The sequence below is a fragment of the Chiloscyllium plagiosum genome, unplaced genomic scaffold (genome assembly GCF_037043375.1).
Source record: "Chiloscyllium plagiosum isolate Xiang-an unplaced genomic scaffold, Cpla_swu_hap1 HiC_scaffold_10, whole genome shotgun sequence".
Classification (NCBI taxonomy): Eukaryota; Metazoa; Chordata; class Chondrichthyes; order Orectolobiformes; family Hemiscylliidae; genus Chiloscyllium; species Chiloscyllium plagiosum.
This window is the reverse complement of record NW_028270148.1, coordinates 86116400-86136905: the sequence shown is the minus strand read 5'-3', so window position 1 is coordinate 86136905 and position 20506 is coordinate 86116400. Positions and strand designations below refer to the sequence as shown.

The 20506-nt window shown below is 40.9% G+C and overlaps 1 protein-coding gene across 1 annotated transcript in view; it reads left to right on the top strand.

Moving 5' to 3' along the window:
- Positions 1-20030, top strand: part of LOC122552971 (plasminogen) — an 82791-nt gene extending 62761 nt beyond the window's left edge. The window contains exons 13-19 of the mRNA XM_043696295.2: positions 2922-3018; positions 5287-5407; positions 6485-6559; positions 7028-7168; positions 8927-9033; positions 11954-12099; positions 19767-20030. Coding sequence (XP_043552230.1) covers positions 2922-3018; positions 5287-5407; positions 6485-6559; positions 7028-7168; positions 8927-9033; positions 11954-12099; positions 19767-19931 — 852 coding nt within the window. The 3' untranslated portion in view covers positions 19932-20030. The remainder of the gene's footprint in view (positions 1-2921; positions 3019-5286; positions 5408-6484; positions 6560-7027; positions 7169-8926; positions 9034-11953; positions 12100-19766) is intronic.
- The last annotated feature ends 476 nt before the right edge of the window (positions 20031-20506 follow it).

The window sequence follows — 20506 nt, the reverse complement described above, 5'->3', positions numbered from 1 at the left end:
CTTGTGACAGTGGAATGCCACAAGGATCAGTGCTAGGTCCACTACTTTTTGTCATTTACATAAATGATTTGCATGCGACCATAAGAGGTACAGTTAGTAAGTTTGCAGATGACACCAAAATTGGAGGTATAGTGGTCAGTGAAGTAGGCTACCTCAGATTATAACAGGATCTTGATCAGGTGGGCCAATAGTCTGAGAAGTGGCAGATGGAGTTTAATTTAGATAAATGCGAGGTGCTGCATTTTGGGAAAGCAAATCTTAGCAGGACGTGTACACTTAATGGTAAGGTCCTAGAGAGTGTTGCTGAACAAAGAGATCTTGGAGTGCAGGTTCATAGCTCCTTGAAAGTAGAGTCGCAGGTAGATAGGATAGTGAAGGCGACGTTTGGTATACTCTCCTTTATTGTTCAGAGTATTGAGTACAGGAGTTGGGAGGTCATGTTGCGGATGTACAGGATATTCATTAGGCCACTTTTGGAATATTCATGTATTTCTGGTCTCCTTCCTATCAGAAAGACATTGTGAAACTTGAAAGGATTCAGAAAAGATTTACGAGGATGTTGCCAGGGTTGGGGGATATGTGCTATAGGAAGAGGTTGAATAAGCTAAGGCTGTTTTCCCTGGAGCATTGGAGGCTGAGGGGTGACCTGCTCGAGGTTTATAAAATCATGAGGGGTATAGATAGGATAAATAGACAAAGTCTCTTCTCTAGGGTGTGGGAGTCCAGAACTAGGCAGCATAGGTTTAGGGTGAGAGGAAAAAGATATAAAAGAGACCTAAGGGGCAACGTTTTCACACAGAGGGTGGTACTTGTGTGGAATGAGCTGCCAGAGGAAGTGGTGGAGGCTAGTACAAATGCAACATTTAAAAGGCATCTGTATGGGTATATGAATAGGAAGGGTTTGAAAGGATATGAGTCAGGTGCTGGCAGGTGGGACTAGATTAGGTTGGGCTATCTGGTCGGCATGGATGAGTTGGACTGTTTCTGTGCTGTACATCTCCATGACTCTAGGACTCTAAATTAGAACTTCACAAAAAGACACAGTGACTTCAAAATCTGAAACAAAGGAACTGTGAAGTCTAATTGGACAGCTGAATTGGCTGGGCATCCAAACAAGGCCAGATGCCAGTCTTGAAAAATTACAGTCCACTAAAGCTATGAAAAATCCCAAGGAGAAAGATATATTTGGACAAACAAAGCATTTAAAATACTACAAATGGAGCATTGTACTTTGAACATTCATCATTAAGAGATGCCAGGAACATGAAACCTTCCTCAGAAGTGGAGAAAGGTGTATGTGACGCCAACTTCTTGGCCATCAAGACCATGCAGATGCCACTTATACTTGCAGGAGACAAGAGAGTGAATGCACCATGAACAAGGAATCGAAGATCAGGAATGTTAAGAGTGCACTCACAATGGCGATTATGCAAGAACAGCATAGCAATGGGCAATGCTTCTTGGTTTGTTGCTGGGACATGGAGGTTTCAGCATAACAACATAAATGGTTTTGGTCCTCACCCTGTCAAAGCAAAGATCCGTTTTTTGTCAGGCATGAGTAGATGAATGTCAGTCATGTCAGCTCTACTGGCTCTCCCTGTCCTATTGTTGATACTTGCTATTGGAATGAGACAAAATGAGGGATTGAATGAGATGAAAGTGTTTCACACAGCTATTCAGGACTGGTACAGGTAGGGGAAAAATGGTGGTGAGGTGTTTCAATTGACAGTAGGCAGCACAGAAGCCATCCAATGTTTAGTCTGGAGAGCTGGGTGTATGGAGCAAATGAGGGAAGATGTTGGATGCAACAGTGAGAGTGATAGCCCATGCACTTTAGTCAGAGTTGTGTGCAGTATCAGAGATAGAGTATGACAATAACAAGAGAAAATATGGTGGCATTTATCCTAATTGAGTGGAGAATGAAATAATTCCACAGAGGCCAGTATTCCGTCACCAAATCACCCTTTATTTACATGTGGAAAGTCTTTGACACTGGTTCAGCTGTCTCAGAGCCAGCTCTTAGAGTGTCAGAATGTCTGACACTCTTTTCATCCGTCAGCCAAGGCTCTTTGATTGGACCAGATTAACAGTTCCAATCAGGCAAGTCATATTCTGTAAGGTCCATCAGGCTGACCTCATTAGATTCACTATGGAGAAGGTAATTGACCTTGTTGCAGAATTGCTGAGCATTTCTCTGGACCACTAAAACAGCACTGACCAGGCAATCTCAAAACAGGCTAACGAGTGCTGGTGTCATGATCTCCTCTGCTGGTCCTCAGGGAAGAGGGCGACCTCTCTGTTGCATCACCCCATCCACCAGGACATTCAGGTCCACAAAGTCAGGTATCAATTGTATTTTATATGACACCATTGTGCAAAAAGACAGAAACCATGTGGTGCAATGCTGGACTGAGAGCACTCGATCTGGTGTACAATTATATTTTAAGTATGACAATGGTACCAGGATTACCAGGACATTCTGGCAGTGCAGATTACTTCCACCTCAGGCAAGTGAAGAATACAATGAGCAGGGCATTAAAAGAGTGTGGCATGTAGGTAATCAGGCAAGTTTAGGAAGATAGAATGGGAGAAACCCTCTATGAAACACACCAAAATTGAAACTTAGTCAATTTCTGGAAAATTCCACCCAATATTACAATGCACTGCCAACAATCAATAACCTGACAAACAATATGAAGTTTGTTATCCTCAACAGAGTGCACGGGCCCTAATCTTTGTCAAACTCTCTCTAACCACTTCACCTTTCCCATATCATTTAAGGCACATTTTAATGTCTATTTCATTGGTTATGTGGCCAAATCTAGACAGATTCTGCTCCTGTGAAGCACCTGGGATGTTGTTACTGGCTGAATAAATACAGTATGTTGTCACTGGTGCAATATATTCTTGTTAAATTGTAGTACTGCAGAAATCCAGATGGAGATCTCAATGGCCCTTGGTGTTTTACAACAGATCCTAAGAAACAGTTTGATTACTGCGATGATATTCCCATATGTGGTAAGTTTGATTTCTGTATTAACTCTGTGTACATATCACTTAAGATGTATGCTAGTATTAACATCTCAAAATAAGGGAATAGTAAGGTACAAAATCAATTATTGAAACATTAAATACTTAATTATTTTGATGTACTTTCTGTTACAGATTAATAGCCTATAACTATTTATTTGCTCAACATATTTAAATCTATTTATAAATCTACTTCAGGCCATTGCCCTTCCTGATTGCAAGGTAAATGGTTTCACTCTTTATTCACATTGGCCTGAGAAATACTGGAATGAAGGTAGGAAGTAAGGCCAAATTAGACAGATGTTTGATCTACAAGGAAGGAAAGAGTTATAGGGGCTGGCAGGAAATGCAATTAATTACAATTAGATCAGCTATGACCTTAATGAATGACACAGCAGGCGCAAGAAGCTCAAAGGCCCATTCTTGCCTCATTTATGATCGTATAATCTTCTGGCAGTGGTGGGCAAACAGAGCAAACAGGGGGGCAGGGATAATGGTTTATGGACGCTCCGTGACATTTAACACCAGAACCACAGTTGGAGTTTTTTTTCTTCCATTTCCCAGACAGTGGCAGGGTGAGAACTGTGACAAGATTCCAGGAAAGGAGGGACAAAGGAAATCATTGAGCAAGAGGCAAAATAGTCATGAGAAATGAGCTGACTGGGCCATGATTTGTCATGATGGTTGGAGAGCAAGGAGATGTGTAGAAAATAGATGATCGGGTCAAAGGGAAGATGCCAGGACCATGGGGAGAGTGTCTACAGAGTTGGTAGGGTCCAGGGAACAAAATAATCATAGAATGTAGGAAAATTGTGGATCAGATGGAAAATTGAAGGCTGTGGGGAATTTGCAAGGTCATGAATGGATTATGAACAGGATAGGGGTGAGGGGAATATATACGATGAGGAAATGTCAGTTTTGAGGGAGAAATCCCACAGTCACAGAGAAACCATAGATTGGATGGAAATCACAGGTCATAGGAGGCTAATGATGTCAGGAAAAACTACAGGTTTGGGAGCTATTGAGGGTTGTTGAGGTTGAATCATAGTTGGGGGAGCTTTAGATTGCAGGTCGCCAGGATAACTAATCATGTTGGGGTGTATTGCAGTTCAGAAATGGTAGAAGATGTGTGTGGAACAAGGCACACAGCAGTCTTTCATGACCAAGGTAAGGACCAGCACTCCTACCAGCAATTGTTGGCCCCATAGGTTAACTTCCAAGGCAACAGCAGAGATTTATTTGGGTCCTGTGGTGAACTTGACAGCTGTATACTGCCATGCAGGACACAGTTCATCTATGCAGTAAAGAGTTTAAAAATTGCATTTGCTATCAGACAGGCCCTTACCTTCTCAAAGGAGTTAATTGGCCATTAATTGGCCAGAGAATATAATTCCCCCATTACCAGCTGTTCAAAACTGTGGAACCTTCCCAGAGGTCCCAAGCTGTACAAACATGGAACAGTTAAATGTTGCATCTCACTAGGGAATAAGAAACTTTTTGCCACAATAACCAGTGTATGCATCTTACATCATCTGTCTCTTGATTCAAGAAAAGTATTAAAGGTGACCATGGTAGAATTTAATATTCAAACTTGAGAGTACAAACTTGGGATTGGAAACAACTATTCCAACTTAAATGAGGGTAATGGCAAACCAAAGAGGGCAGAACTAGATGGAATGGACTGGGAAAGGAGTTTGTTAGCAGCAAAAACAGTTGAGGAACAATGGTAGACTTTTAAGAAAATAATTCATGCCTTACTACAGGTCTTGTTAGGGGAATCAAGGATTATGGGGGAAACTCAGGGAAGAGGACATGAGGAATGATGGATCTGCCATGAACCTGTTGAATGCTGGAGCAGGCTAGAGGGCCTACTTCTGTTCCCATTTCTTATGGTCTTACCTCTTATGGTCGAATGAAGATATATCCAAGTGAGAAAGAAGGATTCTAACAAGGGTTTAAGCCAACCACGCTTAGCCAGGAAAGTTAATAGCATCAAATTGAAAGAAAACAATGTACAACTTGACAAACATTAGTGGTCAACAAGAAGACTAAGAAAGTTTTAAAAACCAACAAAAGATGATCAAAAAATAATAAAGAGTAAGAAGAGTGGGACCTAATTCTGTTCCAATGTCATATGGTTTTATTTGACTTCCAAAATTATATGAGATCAAGTCGATTGAGTTAGCACTCGGACCCTGAAAATGGTGGCAGGGATTGCAAGGGATTGCAACTAATTGATCTTTTTTATGATGCTAGGACAACAAACTAATGAGTGTGGAATATCTAGTGTTGAGCCCAAGAAATGTTTTGGAAGAATTATTGGTGGCTGCGTATCCAAACCACATTCCTGGCCTTGGCAAGTTAGTCTTCGCACCCAGTAAGTGATTTGCCTCAGAGAGCGTAACTTTCTTATAAATGAAGTCACACTGCCAACTAGTTTTATATGCTACAAACTTAAAAGCAGGGTAAGCATGTAAATACTGTGGCTACAAGAATAGGTCTGGGCATTTGCTGTGAATATCTCCCTGAATCTTCAAAGCCTTTTGTAAGGCACAGGTTAGGAATGAGATGGAGTGCTCCTTACTTGCCCAAATGAGTGCTGCTTCAACAATACTCAAAATGCTTGACATCATTCGGGGTCAAAGAGCCACTTGACTGGCACCCCATCATACAAACCTTCTACAACTGACAGTGTGGCAATAGTGTGTATTTTCTAAAAGATACAAAAACTGGAAAAAACTCCTTCAACAATACCTCCTGAACACCTGACCTCCACTGCCTGGAAGGCCAAAAGCAGCAGATTCAATGAAATACCACCATGTGCAAATTCCCCTTCACGCAACATATCATCCTGATTTGGAACTAAATGACCACTTCTTCAATGTTGTTGGGCCAAAGTCCTGAAACTCCTTATCAAACTAGCAACTTTGGGAATATATTCACCAGTTTAGGAAGGTACCTCATGTCCACCTTCTCAAAGACATTTAGGAATGGCAATATGTGCTGTCCGTGTCAGTGATCCCTACATTCCATAAGCAAGTATAAACAAACATTGAAATGGCAGAGAAAAGTATGTAAATACTTAGAAACTTGGAGTGGGGTCAGAGAAGAAATACAGAAATGATAACCTGCATGTGGGACTTGTGTTAGAGGGAGAAACCTGAGAAGCTAAGTTTGTTTTCTTTGGATAAAAGGATGTTACAAGGAGAAATAATAAATTTATTCAAAATGAAAATGTTGAAAGAACAGATGAATTGGTTCAACTTGCAGGAAGATCAGGTGAAGAAAGATCACAGCATTTTTTTAATATTTGGCAAAAACACTGGAAATGTGAAAAGGCATTTTTTACGCATTGCAATATTTTTATTAATATCACACGTTACCTCTGAATGTTATCATTACAAGTTTTAAAATCAATTAAAATTATCATATTAAATTGTCTTGTTTATCACAGTTTTGGTTCTCACTTTTGTGGAGGAACTCTTATCGATATCAATTGGGTGCTCACAGCCAAACACTGCATAGAAAAGTAAGAGAATGATCCATTGGCTGCTTATAATCTTAACTCTCATTTTTACTGACGTACATTGAATCCTTGTTTAACAACATCTTAGTTTTAAAATTTCTCAGTCTTTTTCCACATCCCTCCATACTCTAACCTCACTCCATTACCACCTTCAGTAACAGTTGTGTATTGCCTAGACTCCTGAATTTCCTTCCAAAACCTCTTCACCCAACTACTGTTTTCTCTTCCTTTAAAATGCTCCTTAAAATCTACCTTTGACCAAGCTTTTGGTGAAGTGTCTTAACATCATTTACTCAGTTACAAATTTCTGCAATCCTTCAACAATCGATAGGGCATGATAGTGTATCTTTTTCAAAAATGCACTGCAGCAATTTGAAATTTGTTATGTTAAAGACAATACATAAATATTATCCTTGTAAAGATAATTGTGAAAAATACAGATTTTCAATTTATTCATTGCATCCATTACAGAAACCCCAGACCTTCATACTACAAAGTTTACATTGGAATACACAGAGAATCTGCATCTGAATTATCAAGGCAGATAATTGATATTGACAAAATTGTTATTGAACCCAATCGTAATGATATTGCTTTATTAAAGCTTCAGAGGTATTCATTTTCAATTCTTTTTTATATTTGCCTTTACTTGTAATGAGTCAATTGCTCTTGCATTTGTGTTCATGCAGTTGTTTTGAAGAATGTCCCCTCAATGCATTAAGAGTCTTTGCAATCTTGTAAGATTAACACCCTTGCTTCTAAAGTATGGTACATGGAATTGAAGCCATCTTAATTTGCCCTGTTTGACCCTCTCAACCACTCAACATGAGCAAAATGGAACATCAAGAAATCTAGATTTGAATTTTACACCAGTGGAGGGAATAAGCACCAACACCTGCAAGTTCCCCTGCAAGCCACTCACCATCTTGACTTGGAAATATATTACCATTGCTCCACTGTTGCTGAGTCGTAATCCTGGAATTCCCTTCCTAATAACATTGTGGAGGAAGTGAGGACACCAGATGATGAAGATCAGAGTTGAGAGTGTGTTGCTGGGAAAGCACAGCAGGTCAGGCAGCATCCGAGGAGCAGGAGTATCTATGTTTCGGGCAAATGGCCTTCGTCATGCCCTTCCACTGTGCTTTCCCAGCAGCACACTCTCGACTAATAACATTGTGAATCAACCCACAACAGATGGACTGTAGCAGTCCAAGAAGGCAGCTCACCACTACTTTCACAAGGGTAACACGGGATAGGCAATAAATGCTGGCCAGCCAGTGAAGCCAACATCCCACAAATGAATAAATATGCCTTCACTTGGACAGCTAGTTGAGTAGCAAAGTAATTATCATTGGGCCTTTGATTGGTTTGAATAGGTTTTTTGCACATCTCAGAAAACCACCAGCTGGGACGATACAGCAGTCACCAAAAAAAGAGTGTTCAGTGATGTAATCCAAACTGAGATGATTCCAGAATCTTGCTGGGGCCACAAAAGTGGATGGGATCAGGGGTGTATAAAGGAACCACAATGAAGACAGAAGTCCCAATGGGGCATCTCCCCTCCTTCCCACTAAACCACCAGGTTTCACTTGGCACTGGTCCCTTAAGTAGCCAGCTGGTGCCTCTCCTGCTGCTGATAAAATTGCAGTGGGAAGTGGTGGCAGGATGGTAACAGAATGCCTGTTAAACATTCTATTTTCATTATCTTTCCCTTTTGGTATGAAAGCTTTAAATCAAGCACAATATCCACTGCAATTATTGTTGAGTGGCATACTGATACTGGTGTCTGGACAGCCATTATGTTATGAAGCATATAATTCTGATGGATATCAACAAGGGAGCAGAGCTCATCACCTTTTCAATTAGCTAGCACCAGAGCACCCCTTAGAGGTGTTATGCACACAAACCCTTCCTACAGCTCTGCTAAGGATACAAAATCTGAACCAATTTCTTCACAGAACAGCTACATAACAAACAAAATGGAGAAATTTTGGCACAGCTGTCTGGAACTTGTGACTGAAACAAAGCTCATCTTGAAAAGTCAATTATTGTCATCCATCTCACAGGTCCAGTCTCTCTTTCATAAGACTGACTTTCTCCATCCCTTAGCGTAATACTTATAAAGCACTCAACATAATGCATAATAGGGCTGTATTTGAAATTTTTTTTAAGGTCCTCTCCGCTGCAGCTAATCTAGTACCTTTAAAAACATACATGACAATGTTAACTGAATAAAGCTATTCAATATAGCGTTGCCTATTGATGAATTATCCTTAGGTTGCAAGCTGAATTAAAAATGTATCATTAAAAAAACTATTTTATGCAAATTAAGTTAAAACAAAATTATTTGAAACACATTTTTCATTTTAGGTCAGCAGTTCTTTCTGACAAAGTTTCTTTGATCTGTTTACCAACAAAAGGCTACATAGTATCAAGTGGAGCTGAGTGCTACGTTACAGGCTGGGGTGATACACAAGGTACACATTAAAGCAATCGTTTCTCAAAGTAAAGTTAGACGTCCTTAATTATTTGGTTTTCCCTCTCCTCTCTTCTCCGCTAATTTGTCTCCAGACTCATCCATCTTTTCCTGTAGGCATTGATTTTGCAATTGTTTATTGTTCCACGGATGCTGATAACATGGTTAGCTTGTATGAGCCTAAGTGTCAAACAGGATGATGGGATGCATCTAGAATGAGAACAAAGAGAGTTAGTATATTTCCCACTTCTTAAGGGTTAGCTTGCCTCTAATTTTCAGCTAGCACTGTTGTCTATCAGCCATGTGAAAAGGAGGCAAATGTATAGATCCCCTCCTGCAGCACATTCTCTGTTGTATATTCTCATGCCGAATACATGGAAACTGGATATTTTGTATCCTAGGCTAAATTTTCAAAATACTCAGAGGAAGGCTGGCTCTCAGACAGGTAATATGTACATCCACTGCTGCATTGACAGATCCAGCAGTCATGAATGAAACTCCGAGCAAGAGCTAAATTCCTCCACTGTCTTGTGGATATCTTGGGAGTAAACCTTAGTCAAAAACATTTCTGTGGTGGAGTCCAAAGGCAGAGTAATATCGAAGTATGCCATTGTTCCTGCAACCAAGCTGGTGTCAATCATCACACTTTTCATATCTTTGGACTCAAATAAATAAGTCAAGAAGTGAACCCTGACATTTGTGCAACCCAAGCTTTCCGTATATTTTGTCCCAAGTAAAGCCCAACTGATTGTTAGACAGTACATCAATGACTTCTGTCTGAGCTGCAGATACTGCAACAAGTATTAACATGTAAAAATCTATACAAAGTGTAAATCAGGAAACAATGGAGACATGTAAGAAAAGCACTCCAATTGTTATGGTCGATTTTAATTTGTATATTAGCTGGACAAATTAAATGGGAAAGGGTAACACAGAGTACAACTTGTAGAGTGCATCAGAGATTGTTTCTCAGAGTAGTAGTTTGCAGAACCTACCCAGAAACAGACTTACTTTAGATTTGGTAATGTGTAATGAGGTACATTTATCAAGACATCTCATTGTTATCTCCTAAAGGGTCCTTAACTATCACAACATGGTAGAATTTCAAATTCAGCTCGAGGGAGAGCAAAATGGTTCTCACATTAATGTCCTCAACTTAAATAAGACCAATTACAGAGGCATGAATAAAAGATTGTTATAGCAGGTAGAATGAAGTCAGTGGAAGAGCAGTGGCAGATACTTAAACAGATAATCTATTACACTCAGCAAAAAACTATGATGATCAAAAAGGAATTTGATGGGAAAGATGAACCACTCCTGGTTAACAAAGATGTGGAGGAACCGGTGTTGGACTGGGGTGGAAAAAAGTTAAAAGTCACACAGCACCAGGACAATAACCTGGTGTTGTGTAATTTTTAATCTGGTTAAAAAAGGCAGTGAAGGAGAGTATTAAAACAAAAATTAAGTGTATGAAGTGGTGAAACCTAATAGTTGGCTAGAAGATTTTGAATTTTCTCTAAAATCAGCAGTGGATGACTAAAACACAAATAAAGGGAGAAAACTGATTATATTTCTTGGCAATTTACTGCCATAAAAACAAACGGAAAGAGAATAGTTCAAGAATCCCTAACCCTAAAACACATTCGGAGATGCAACTGTGGGATTAACAATGAGAGCAGGGAAATGGCAGATAACTTAAACCTTCCTGCTGAAGGATACTAACAAATACTCAAAGATAGCAGATGAACAAAGTAACAAGAGAAGTTTTCATATCAGTCTCTATCACAAGGGACAAAATATTGGACAAACTAATGGGACTGAAAGGCAGATGAGTGGCAAGGGTTTTAAAAGAAATATAGACATTGGTTGAAATATTTCAGAATTTGTTGGATTCCAGGAGGGTTCCAGAGGTTTGGAAACCTCTAAGATGACATTCTTGTTCAAGAGTGGGGGGAGACAGAAAACAAGAAACTATAGATTAATTAGTTGGTATTGATAAATATACTCTCTCCAATTTTCTTGAAAAATGAAACAACATTTTATTTTTGTCAATTTATAATCAACTAGTCTGTGACACTTGACTACTTTAGCTAAAATATTTTAAAAAACACAAATATTTCGGACCCCTAACTTTGTCTGGCATCTTTGAAGTTGCTTATTGCATTATACTCATCACATTTTAACATTGAGAATGTAATGCTAAGATTTTGATTCACATTTTGCTGCAGCAGTTAAATTGTAGGCTGTATGTGTAATAGTTGTGGCGTACATTAAAAAAAGAATATTACGCTTCGGCGGGTCGGTGGGTTACACTTCGGCGGGTCGGTGTGGACTTGTTGGGCCGAAGGGCCTGTTTCCACACTGTAATGTAATCTAAATTATGCACAGTAACACCTTTCAAAATCATCAGTCAACACAACTATAAGTTGTCCCTGCCATTGGCTATAGAGCTCATAGTGCTTCTGTATTCAAACTGCTGGAAAGTCAGCTAGGATCAGAATCAATCTTTGTAGTGGGTGGATGTAATGGTCTGTCAATGAAAAAGGAGCAGAAATAAGCGCAAGATGCTATCCCATTAATTTCTGCATTTTTCTGATGTGGAAATTTGAAAGGGGAAGAAACAATGGTCCTTATGAAAACGAAATCCAATTTTCATAGATCTTGAGCAACGGAAGTTTATCTCTAAGCCATTGCATACCACAACCTATCTCTTCTGCTTTATGCCCAATTCTTTGACCGAGCTTTTGTCACCTATTCTAATATCTCATTATGTGTATTTGGTGTTCAATTTTATTTCATAATGCTCCAATGATGCATCGTAGAATATTTTAAAATGCTAAAAAGTATGACATAATTACATAAATTGTTGTGATCATTTCTGGACATTAACTTTTTTTTCTGCGTATCACATTTGCTTTTAGGAACTGGAGGCTCCGGGTTTTTAAAAGAAGCAGGTTTTCCAGTGATAGATAATAAAGTTTGCAATCGACCTGAATATTTGAATGGAAGAGTGAAATCCAGTGAACTGTGTGCTGGTAATATTGAAGGTGCAGTGGACAGCTGCCAGGTATGTGATCATTCAGCTGGGTAAAAAATGTAGAATGGTTAAAAGCACTGAATGGGTAAGTCAATAACATGCAATTTCTTTGGACACTCCTCAAATGGGAATAGAGATGGAGAAATAATCATACTGTTTTAATGCTAAAATTATCTTCAGAATAAGGTGTCCATAATTTCACAATTGTGTTCTGACCTGTAGCTCCAAATTAGAAATATAGGAACAAGAGGTGGTCATTAAGTCTCTGCTGTTTGAGAAGAATTTGGGAAATTTGTATTTCAACTCCATTAACTACCTTTGCTCCATTTCCATTGATACCCTTACATTACAAAGAGACAAATGCAAAATATTGCAGATGTTGGAAAGTTGAAATACAAGTTTAAAAAAATTTGGAAATATTCTGCAGTTCTGGTAATATTTTGGGAAAAGAAATAAAAGTTAACAGATTTCAGGTCTGCCACCATTCATCAGTGCTAGGAAAAGCTAGAAACCCGTACAGAAGTAGGAAAAGAGTGGAGAAGAGGAAAGAGCCAAAGGCAAAATCTGGGTTGTAGTTGGGGATGATATAGTTAGAGGCATAGACATTGTTCTGTGTGATAGGATCGAGAGTCCCTGCTTGTTGCCTGCTGATGCTCGGTTCGGGATATCTCATCTGGGTTGCAGAGAAACTTGGAGTGGGAGGGTAAAGATCCAGTGGTCGTGGTACACGTAGGTACTAATGACATAGATAAAACTAGGGCAGAGGTTCTGCCAAGCGAGTATGAACACCTCAGAGCTAAATTGAAAAGCAGAACCAAAAAAGGTAATAGTCTCTGGATTACTACCTGAGCCATGAGCTAATTGGCACAGGGTCAATAAGATTAAGCAGGTAAATGCATGGCTCAAAGATTGGTGTAGGAGAAATGGTTTTAATTTCATGGACACTGGCACCAGTACTGGGGAAAAAGGGACCTGTTCTGGTGGGACGGTCTTCATCTGAACTGTGCAGGGATCGGAGTCTGAGTGAATAGCATAATTAGGGCTGCAGACAGGGCTTTAAACTAGATAGGGGAGGGGGTGGGTGGTTCACTTATAGGGGAGATTAGAAAATCCGAATTACAGGAGAAGGTAAGAGTGCAGAACTCAGGAAAGGTTATTAAAATCTCCACCACAGACACAAATTGGACAGTTTTTGGAAAGGATTAGCAAGCAAACGTCAAGCACACTGGACAAGCAAATGACGATGAGAAGAAGGATGGTTAATACAGGACTTAAAGTTATATGTGAATGCACGCAGGATAAGAAATAAGGTAAATGAGCTTGTGGTGCAGTTCAAAATTGGAAGGTGTGACATGCTGGGCAAGACAGAGACAGGGCTGCAAGGGGGGATCAAGATTAGGAGCTGAATATTCAAGGATATACATCCTATCCAAAAGATAGGCAGGTGGGCAGAGGGGGTGGGTTTGCCTTATTAGTAAGGAATGAAATTAATTCAATTAAATCATCTACAGGGTCAGATGGTGTAGAATCTGTGTCGGTAAAATTGAGGAACTGCAAAGGTGAAAAAAAACCCATAGTTGGAGTTCTGTCCAGGCCTTCAAACAGTAGTTAGGAGCTGGGGTGCAAGATACACCAGGAGATAGAAAAGATGTGTAGGAAAAGCAAAGTCACAGTGATCATGGGGGATTTCAATATGCAGGTGGACTGGGAAAATCGGCTGGTGATGGATGACAAGAAAAGGAAATTGTGCAATGTCTACCAGATGACTTTTTGGAGCAGCTTGTGGTGGAGCCCGTAGGGAACAGGCAACACTGGATTTAGTGTTGTGTAATGGGGCAGACTTGATAAAGGAGCTTAAGGTGAAGGGACCCTTAGGAGGCAGTGATCATCACATGATTAAATTTACTCCGCAATTTGAGAGGGGGAAGATAGAATCAGAGGTAACAGTATTATATCTGAATAAAGACAACTACAGATGCATGGGGGTAGAGCTGGGTGGAACTGACTGGGAGAGGAGCCTAGCAGGAAAGACAGTGGAACAGCAAATGACATGAGTTTCTGGGAGTAATTCAGGAGACACAGCAGAGACTCATCCTGAGGAAAAAGAAGCCTGGTACGGGGGGATGAGGCAGCCCTGGCTGACTAGGGAAGTCAGGGATAGTGTAAAAGCAAAAGAGAAAGCACATAATATGGCAGAGGGCAATGGGACACCAGAGGATTGGGAAGCTTACAAAGACCACCAGAGTACAAAAATAAAAGAAGGGAGAAGACTGAATATGAGGGTAAGCTAGCCAGTAATATAAAGGAAGACTGTAAGAGTTTTTTCTGATATATAAAGGGCAAAAAAGAGGCAAAAATGGGCAATGGACCACTGGAAAATGATGCTGGAAAGAAAGTAATAGGGAGCAAAGAAATGGCTGAGGAACTGAACAATTACTTTACATCAGTCTTCACAGTGGAAGACATGAATAGTATCCCAAAAGTTTAAGTGAGTGAGGGGGCAGAGCTGAGTATAGTGGCTATCACCAAGGAAAAGGCGCTAGAAACACTGAATGGCCTGAAGTTGGATAAATCGCCTGGACCAGATGGACTACACCCCAGAGTTCAAAGGGATATGGCTGAAGAGATAGTGGAGGCATTAGTGGTAATCTTTCAGGAACCACTAGAATCAGAGAGGGTCCCAGAGGACTGGAAAATCGCTAATGTGACACTCCTGTTTAAAAAGGGAGTAAGGCAAAAGATGGAAAATTACAGACCAATTAGGCTAAACTCAGTTGTGGGTAAGATTTTGGAGTTCATTGTGAAGGATGAGATTCCTGAATACTTGAAAGCGTATGGGTTTCATCAAGGGGAGGCCATGCCTGACAAATCTGCTAGAATTTTTTGAGAAGGTAAGGAGTAGGTTAAGATATAAAAGAGACCTGAGGGGCAACTTTTTCACACAGAGGGTGGTACGTGTATGGAATGAGCTGCCAGAGGAAGTGGTGGAAGCTGATACAATTGCAACATTTAAGAGGCATTTGGATGGGTATATGAATAGGAAGGGTTTGGAGGGATATGGGTCGGGTGCTGGCAAGTAGGACTAGATTGGGTTGGGATATCTGGTCGGCATGGACAGGTTGGACCGAAGGGTCTGTTTCCATGCTGTACATCTCTATGACTCTATGACTCTATCTATCCGGATTTCAAGAAGGTCTTTGACAAGATGCCACACAGTAGGCTACTGAATAAGATAAGGGCCCATGGTGTTAGAGGCAAGGTGCTAGCATGGATAGAAGCTTGGCTGTCTGGAAGAAAGCAGAGGGTGGGGATAAAAGGGTCCATCTCAGAATGGCAGCTGGTGACAAGTGGTGTTCCGCAAGGGTCAGTGTTGGGACCACAATTTTTGACTTTATGCATTAACAATCTAGATGAAGGAATGGAGGGCATCCTGGTGATGTTTGCAGATGATAGGTAGATAGGTAGAGGGACAGATAGCATTGAGGAGGCGGGAGGCTGCAGAAGGATTTGGACAGGTTCGGAGAGTGGGCAAAGAGGTATCACATGGAGTACAATGTGGGAGAGTATGAGGTCATGCACTTTGGCAGGAAGGATAGAGGCGTGGACTATTTTCTAAACAGGGAGAAAATTCAAACATCTGAAGAGACTTGGGAGTTCTCGTCCAGGATTTTTTCAAAGTAAACTTAAAGGTTGAGTCAGTAGTTGGGAAGGCAAATGCAATGATGGCATTTATTTTGAGAGGACTTGAATATAAAAGCAGGGATGTACTTCTGAGGCTCTGGTCAGACCACATTTGCAGTGTAGTGCACAGTTTTGGGCCCCATATCTCAGGAAGGATGTATTAGCCCTGGAGCGTGTTCAGAGGAGGTTCACAAGAATGGTCCCAGGAATGAAAACTTAACACATGAGCAATTTTTGATGATTCTGGGTTTATATTCAATGGAATCCAGAAGGTTGAGGAGAGATCTAATTGAAACTTACAGAATATTAAATGTCTGGACAGAGTGGATGTTGGGAAAATGTTTCCATTTGTAATAGAGACGAGGACCGAAGGGCACAATGTTAGAGTAAAAGGACGAATGGAATAGCAATAAGGAGAAACTTCTTCAGTCAGAGAGTGGTTAATCTATGGAATTCACTGCCACAGAAGGCTGTGGAGGCCAGGTCATTGAGTATATTTAAGACTGAAATAGATAGGTTCTTGATTGTCAAGGGGATGAAGGGTTACGGGGATATGGCGGGAGAATGGCGATGAGAAACTTATCAGCCACAATTGAATGGTGGAGAAGATTTGATGGGCTGAATGGCCTAACTTCTGCTCCTATGTCTTATAGTCTGAGGTGGGGTGAATGGCAAGAGGGGTGCTGGTACAAGACAAAAGGATGCAAATGGGACAGATAGAAGAAATGAAATGTGGCTCTAGAGGAGAAGAACAGAACAGTCACTACCACCATGTGCAGTTAAAAAAAAGACTGGTTATAATCTGATAATGTCCTAAGAATTCTAAGAACTGGATGTAGAGAAAACTGACTGCAAGCACGGAAAGGAGGGAGGGAGGGAAGAGGGATGACCAAAGGGGTTGTCAAATCTTTTTAAGAAGGTGCAGCTACAGTGTAGATGTTATTTGACACTGTTTCAAAACAGCTTGACCTAAGCAGAATTGTCACCAATAAAGATTTGGATAAATGCCTGAAGAGGGAAAAAAAAACTGCATGCCTGCAGGAAAAGATCAGGCAAGTGGAACTAGTTAACATTTCTTGCAATGAACTCAAAAGGCTGTAACTTCCTTGCATGTTGAAACCATTCTAGGGCAATGATTTTCCCTTACCTCAGAAGTAGCAAGAGAGATGTCAAAAAGGAGAATAAATGGGACCATTTAGACCTGATTTACTTCTTGCCCCTCAGCAATTGAGTGCTGGAATAAGAAATGAGAATGTAGTGCTGAAAAAGCACAGCAGGTCAGGTAGCATCCGAGAAGCAGGAGAGTCGACATTTCGGGCTTTTGCTCCTCAGATGCTGCCTGACCTGCTGTGCTTTTCCAGCACCACACTCTCGACTCTAATCTCCAACATCTGCAGTCCTCACTTCCACCTGCTGGAATAAGAAAGCTAACTAGGACTTTGACTCGCCGGCATTGAGGCCCTTAAGTGGTCATTTAAGGCATCAAATTGATATGTCTCTCTCATCGGCCTCCCAGATGGATGAGAAAGGTGGTTCATTTCCCTGACCAGAAAACCATGGTGATCCAACTGCCAGTTTAGGAGGGGTCTCTAATTGCCTGAATCTGGCGTCAAATTGAGGCACAAGTAGTGGGGGTGTGAGGATATCCACTGAAAGTTATCCTTTGCCCTACCCGCCAACCCCACTGAGCCATCTCTTCCCACAAGAAAACTTACCTTCTCACCTCAATAGAACCCAAGGAATAGGCCTCAAACACCCTTTACGGCCCAGAAGCTGCCAACCTGTTATTGGCTGGCAGCTTCACAGTGACAAGGCCTGCAATAGTCATTCTGACTTCCTTCCAGCTCTTCATGAACTGATTGACAGGTGATCAGGAGAGATATCTTATCAGTGGGGCGAGCGTGGTTGCTACTTAGCACACTCCAGTTTATAAAACAAGGCAGAATCTTACGGGGCATGAACATCTTGGGCTATGAAAACATTTGTGGTAGAATTATATGAGAAGTCTGGTGACGTCTATCTCATAAACTCACTCCATCTTGTGTGTATCTGCTGAGCAGTATAGTGATTTGTTTCATTAGGCAGTTGCTAAGTACGGAGGATTATTATATTGTTGAACACTTTATTAAGACCACAGTTCACCTTATTAACATTCAGCGTCCTATCTTACCAAACACACCGAACAAGATAGACATTGAGAACTCTCAACAGGTAAGTCAGAATGGATTTCTGGTGACTTCAGCTTACCACATGCTCCAAAGGATGTCCATATTGACCATCTCTGATGCACTTACAGTACATGCCTGTACTTCAAAGCTGCATCAGTAAGTATAATTGCAATGGATATGAGTGCTCAGGGACACTCACCCATCTCATGGACTGGACAAATCTGCATGGCAGGCTATTCACTTGCTATCATTTCACTGAATGATCATCTGTGTGATTACAGCATTCCTGTCTCATATTACCTTGCCTTTGTACACTTCACCCCTTCAGCCAGAGATTGTAGGCTCATAGTACTGCTGTATTGCCTTGCAGCTGAACACAGACATAAAGACAGAAAACCCTGACATGGTTATCAGTAGTCCTCGATCAAGTCAAGGGTGGTAGCCTGCTCTCAGGGAATTCAGGCTCAGTAAGTCAATGGCAGACTCGAATACCAGTTCAGGGGCTTGGACATGATCCATTAGCCATTCAGTATGGTCAGAGTCAGGATGCTTTCCACACGCATTGTGAGAAGCCAAATATCAGGCAGCCCACTACCTACCTTGGCTCTTCTTGCCCAAATGTGGGCTGTTTTCCTCCTGAAATGAAAAAGAAGCATGTGCTACAACTGTTACGGCAGGTGAGGAGGTGTACCAAGCAAGTGAGTAGGCAGCTCAGTGAGAAGTAGGGTTAGTGGTGCTGAGGTTTGGTGAAGCAAGATATTGCAGACAATTGTGAGAGTGGTTGAACAAGAGCTTGGTGGGAGGTGGGTAGAGTAGAAAGGTAGATTCAGTGTAAGGTGTCAGAGAGAAAATGAAGGTACTTCTCCTGGAGGAGTGGAGAAAGTAACTACATTTCTTCTCACCTTGCTGTGCATTCCTTCAGATTGCTGAGACTGCGTTGAGCTGAGTGGCAAAGTTGGACCACAGCTCACATTGGCTGTTATCATGGCTCCTCGGCTGGTCCTGGGGGAAGAGAATGTCCCACCTTTGCACCACTTCATCCAACAGAACCTCCAGGTCCCTGCCCAAAAAGCTGTATGTGAAATTTCCTTTGCCTGCCATGTTCAGGATTTATGTCAAGAACATTGCAAGCCAGCTTTGACTGACAGTACCTGTTTAGGTGCACTACAGCCTTTTAAAGATGCACCAGAGATGTCAGTCAATTCCACAATATCCTGGCAGTGGCAAATTCTTCAAGGAACAATGCTTGGTAAGGTAGGGCTAGAATCAAACAAGGGGTTGCTAGAGAGGGTGGGACAGTTAGTTAATAAGGCAAGTGTGGTAAGATATAGTGAGAAAACTCACCAGCCCTTGTGTGAAAAACTTTAATATCCGGACTCAATGAGCACTTACCCCAAACATATGTCAGAATGATATGCAATAATAGGAAGGTGGGATCACAGCAAGCTAGAAACAGAGTCCCCAACAGTCCAGTAAATACGGGTTTCAATCTTACTGTGGCAGTTTTAAAATTTGAATTTAACTTTTAAAACTCTGGAATTGTTGGATTGTTGTAATCACATCAACAAGTATGGTTCTTTACTGTTGTAATTTACTCAGTTGTCATGCATAAAGGCAGCACTTGCCTGGGAAAGCAGGGGTTAAGTAATAATGCCCACAGTGCAAAAATAAAAAAATCAATTGATAACTGCCCAACACTCAACTTTTTAAAAATTTGTAAACAGAGATGACTTTTATTCGTCAAGCCAAAAGCCTATCAGCCATTTATCTGTATTAGTGCTACAAATAGATTTAAACGAGGACGTCTCCATTGTTGTCATTGATCCCTTGATTGTGCTTTTCTTTCAGGGTGACAGTGGAGGTCCTTTGGTATGTCCAAACTCCAAGGGCCAATATGTTCTCCAAGGAGTAACATCTTGGGGGCTTGGTTGTGCAAGACAAATGAAGCCAGGAGTTTACGTTCGAGTTTCGCATTTTGTTAACTGGATTCAAAAAGTTATAGGAGGTGGTTAAGATACACTTAGCTGACTGCAATAATCAAAATTGCGTGTTTCCAGTGCATTCTGATTGTAAATTCCACCTGTGAACGATTAAATTCCTTCTCTGACACAATTATTGTTTTCATTTCATTGAGAAGACTTTTTAAAATTGTCATGATTTGGAGATGCCGGTGTTGGACTGGGGTGTACAAAGTTAAAAATCACACAACACCAGGTTATAGTCCAACAGGTTTAATTGGAAGCACACTCGCTTTCGGAGCGTCGCTCCTTCATCAGATGATAGTCACTTAACTTTAAAAATTGTTGCTGACACCATCACGAGAGGCTGAATTAAATTGTTAATCTTTCCTGCTGTGTGAACAATGATTTATTTTGTCATTCAACCGTTAACATTGAAATTATTTGCAAAATTGCAAAACTTTGCCAGTGGTAACCAACTTGACTGAATGCAGACATTAGGCAAATCAGAGGCAGATGGTTAATAAGGCCATTCAAAAGGAAATTGTCAGGTGTATTCCAGCCTTTTGTCAATTTTACCACAACACAATGGCAAATTCACAACCTGAGCTATTGAAATAAAGTGAGATT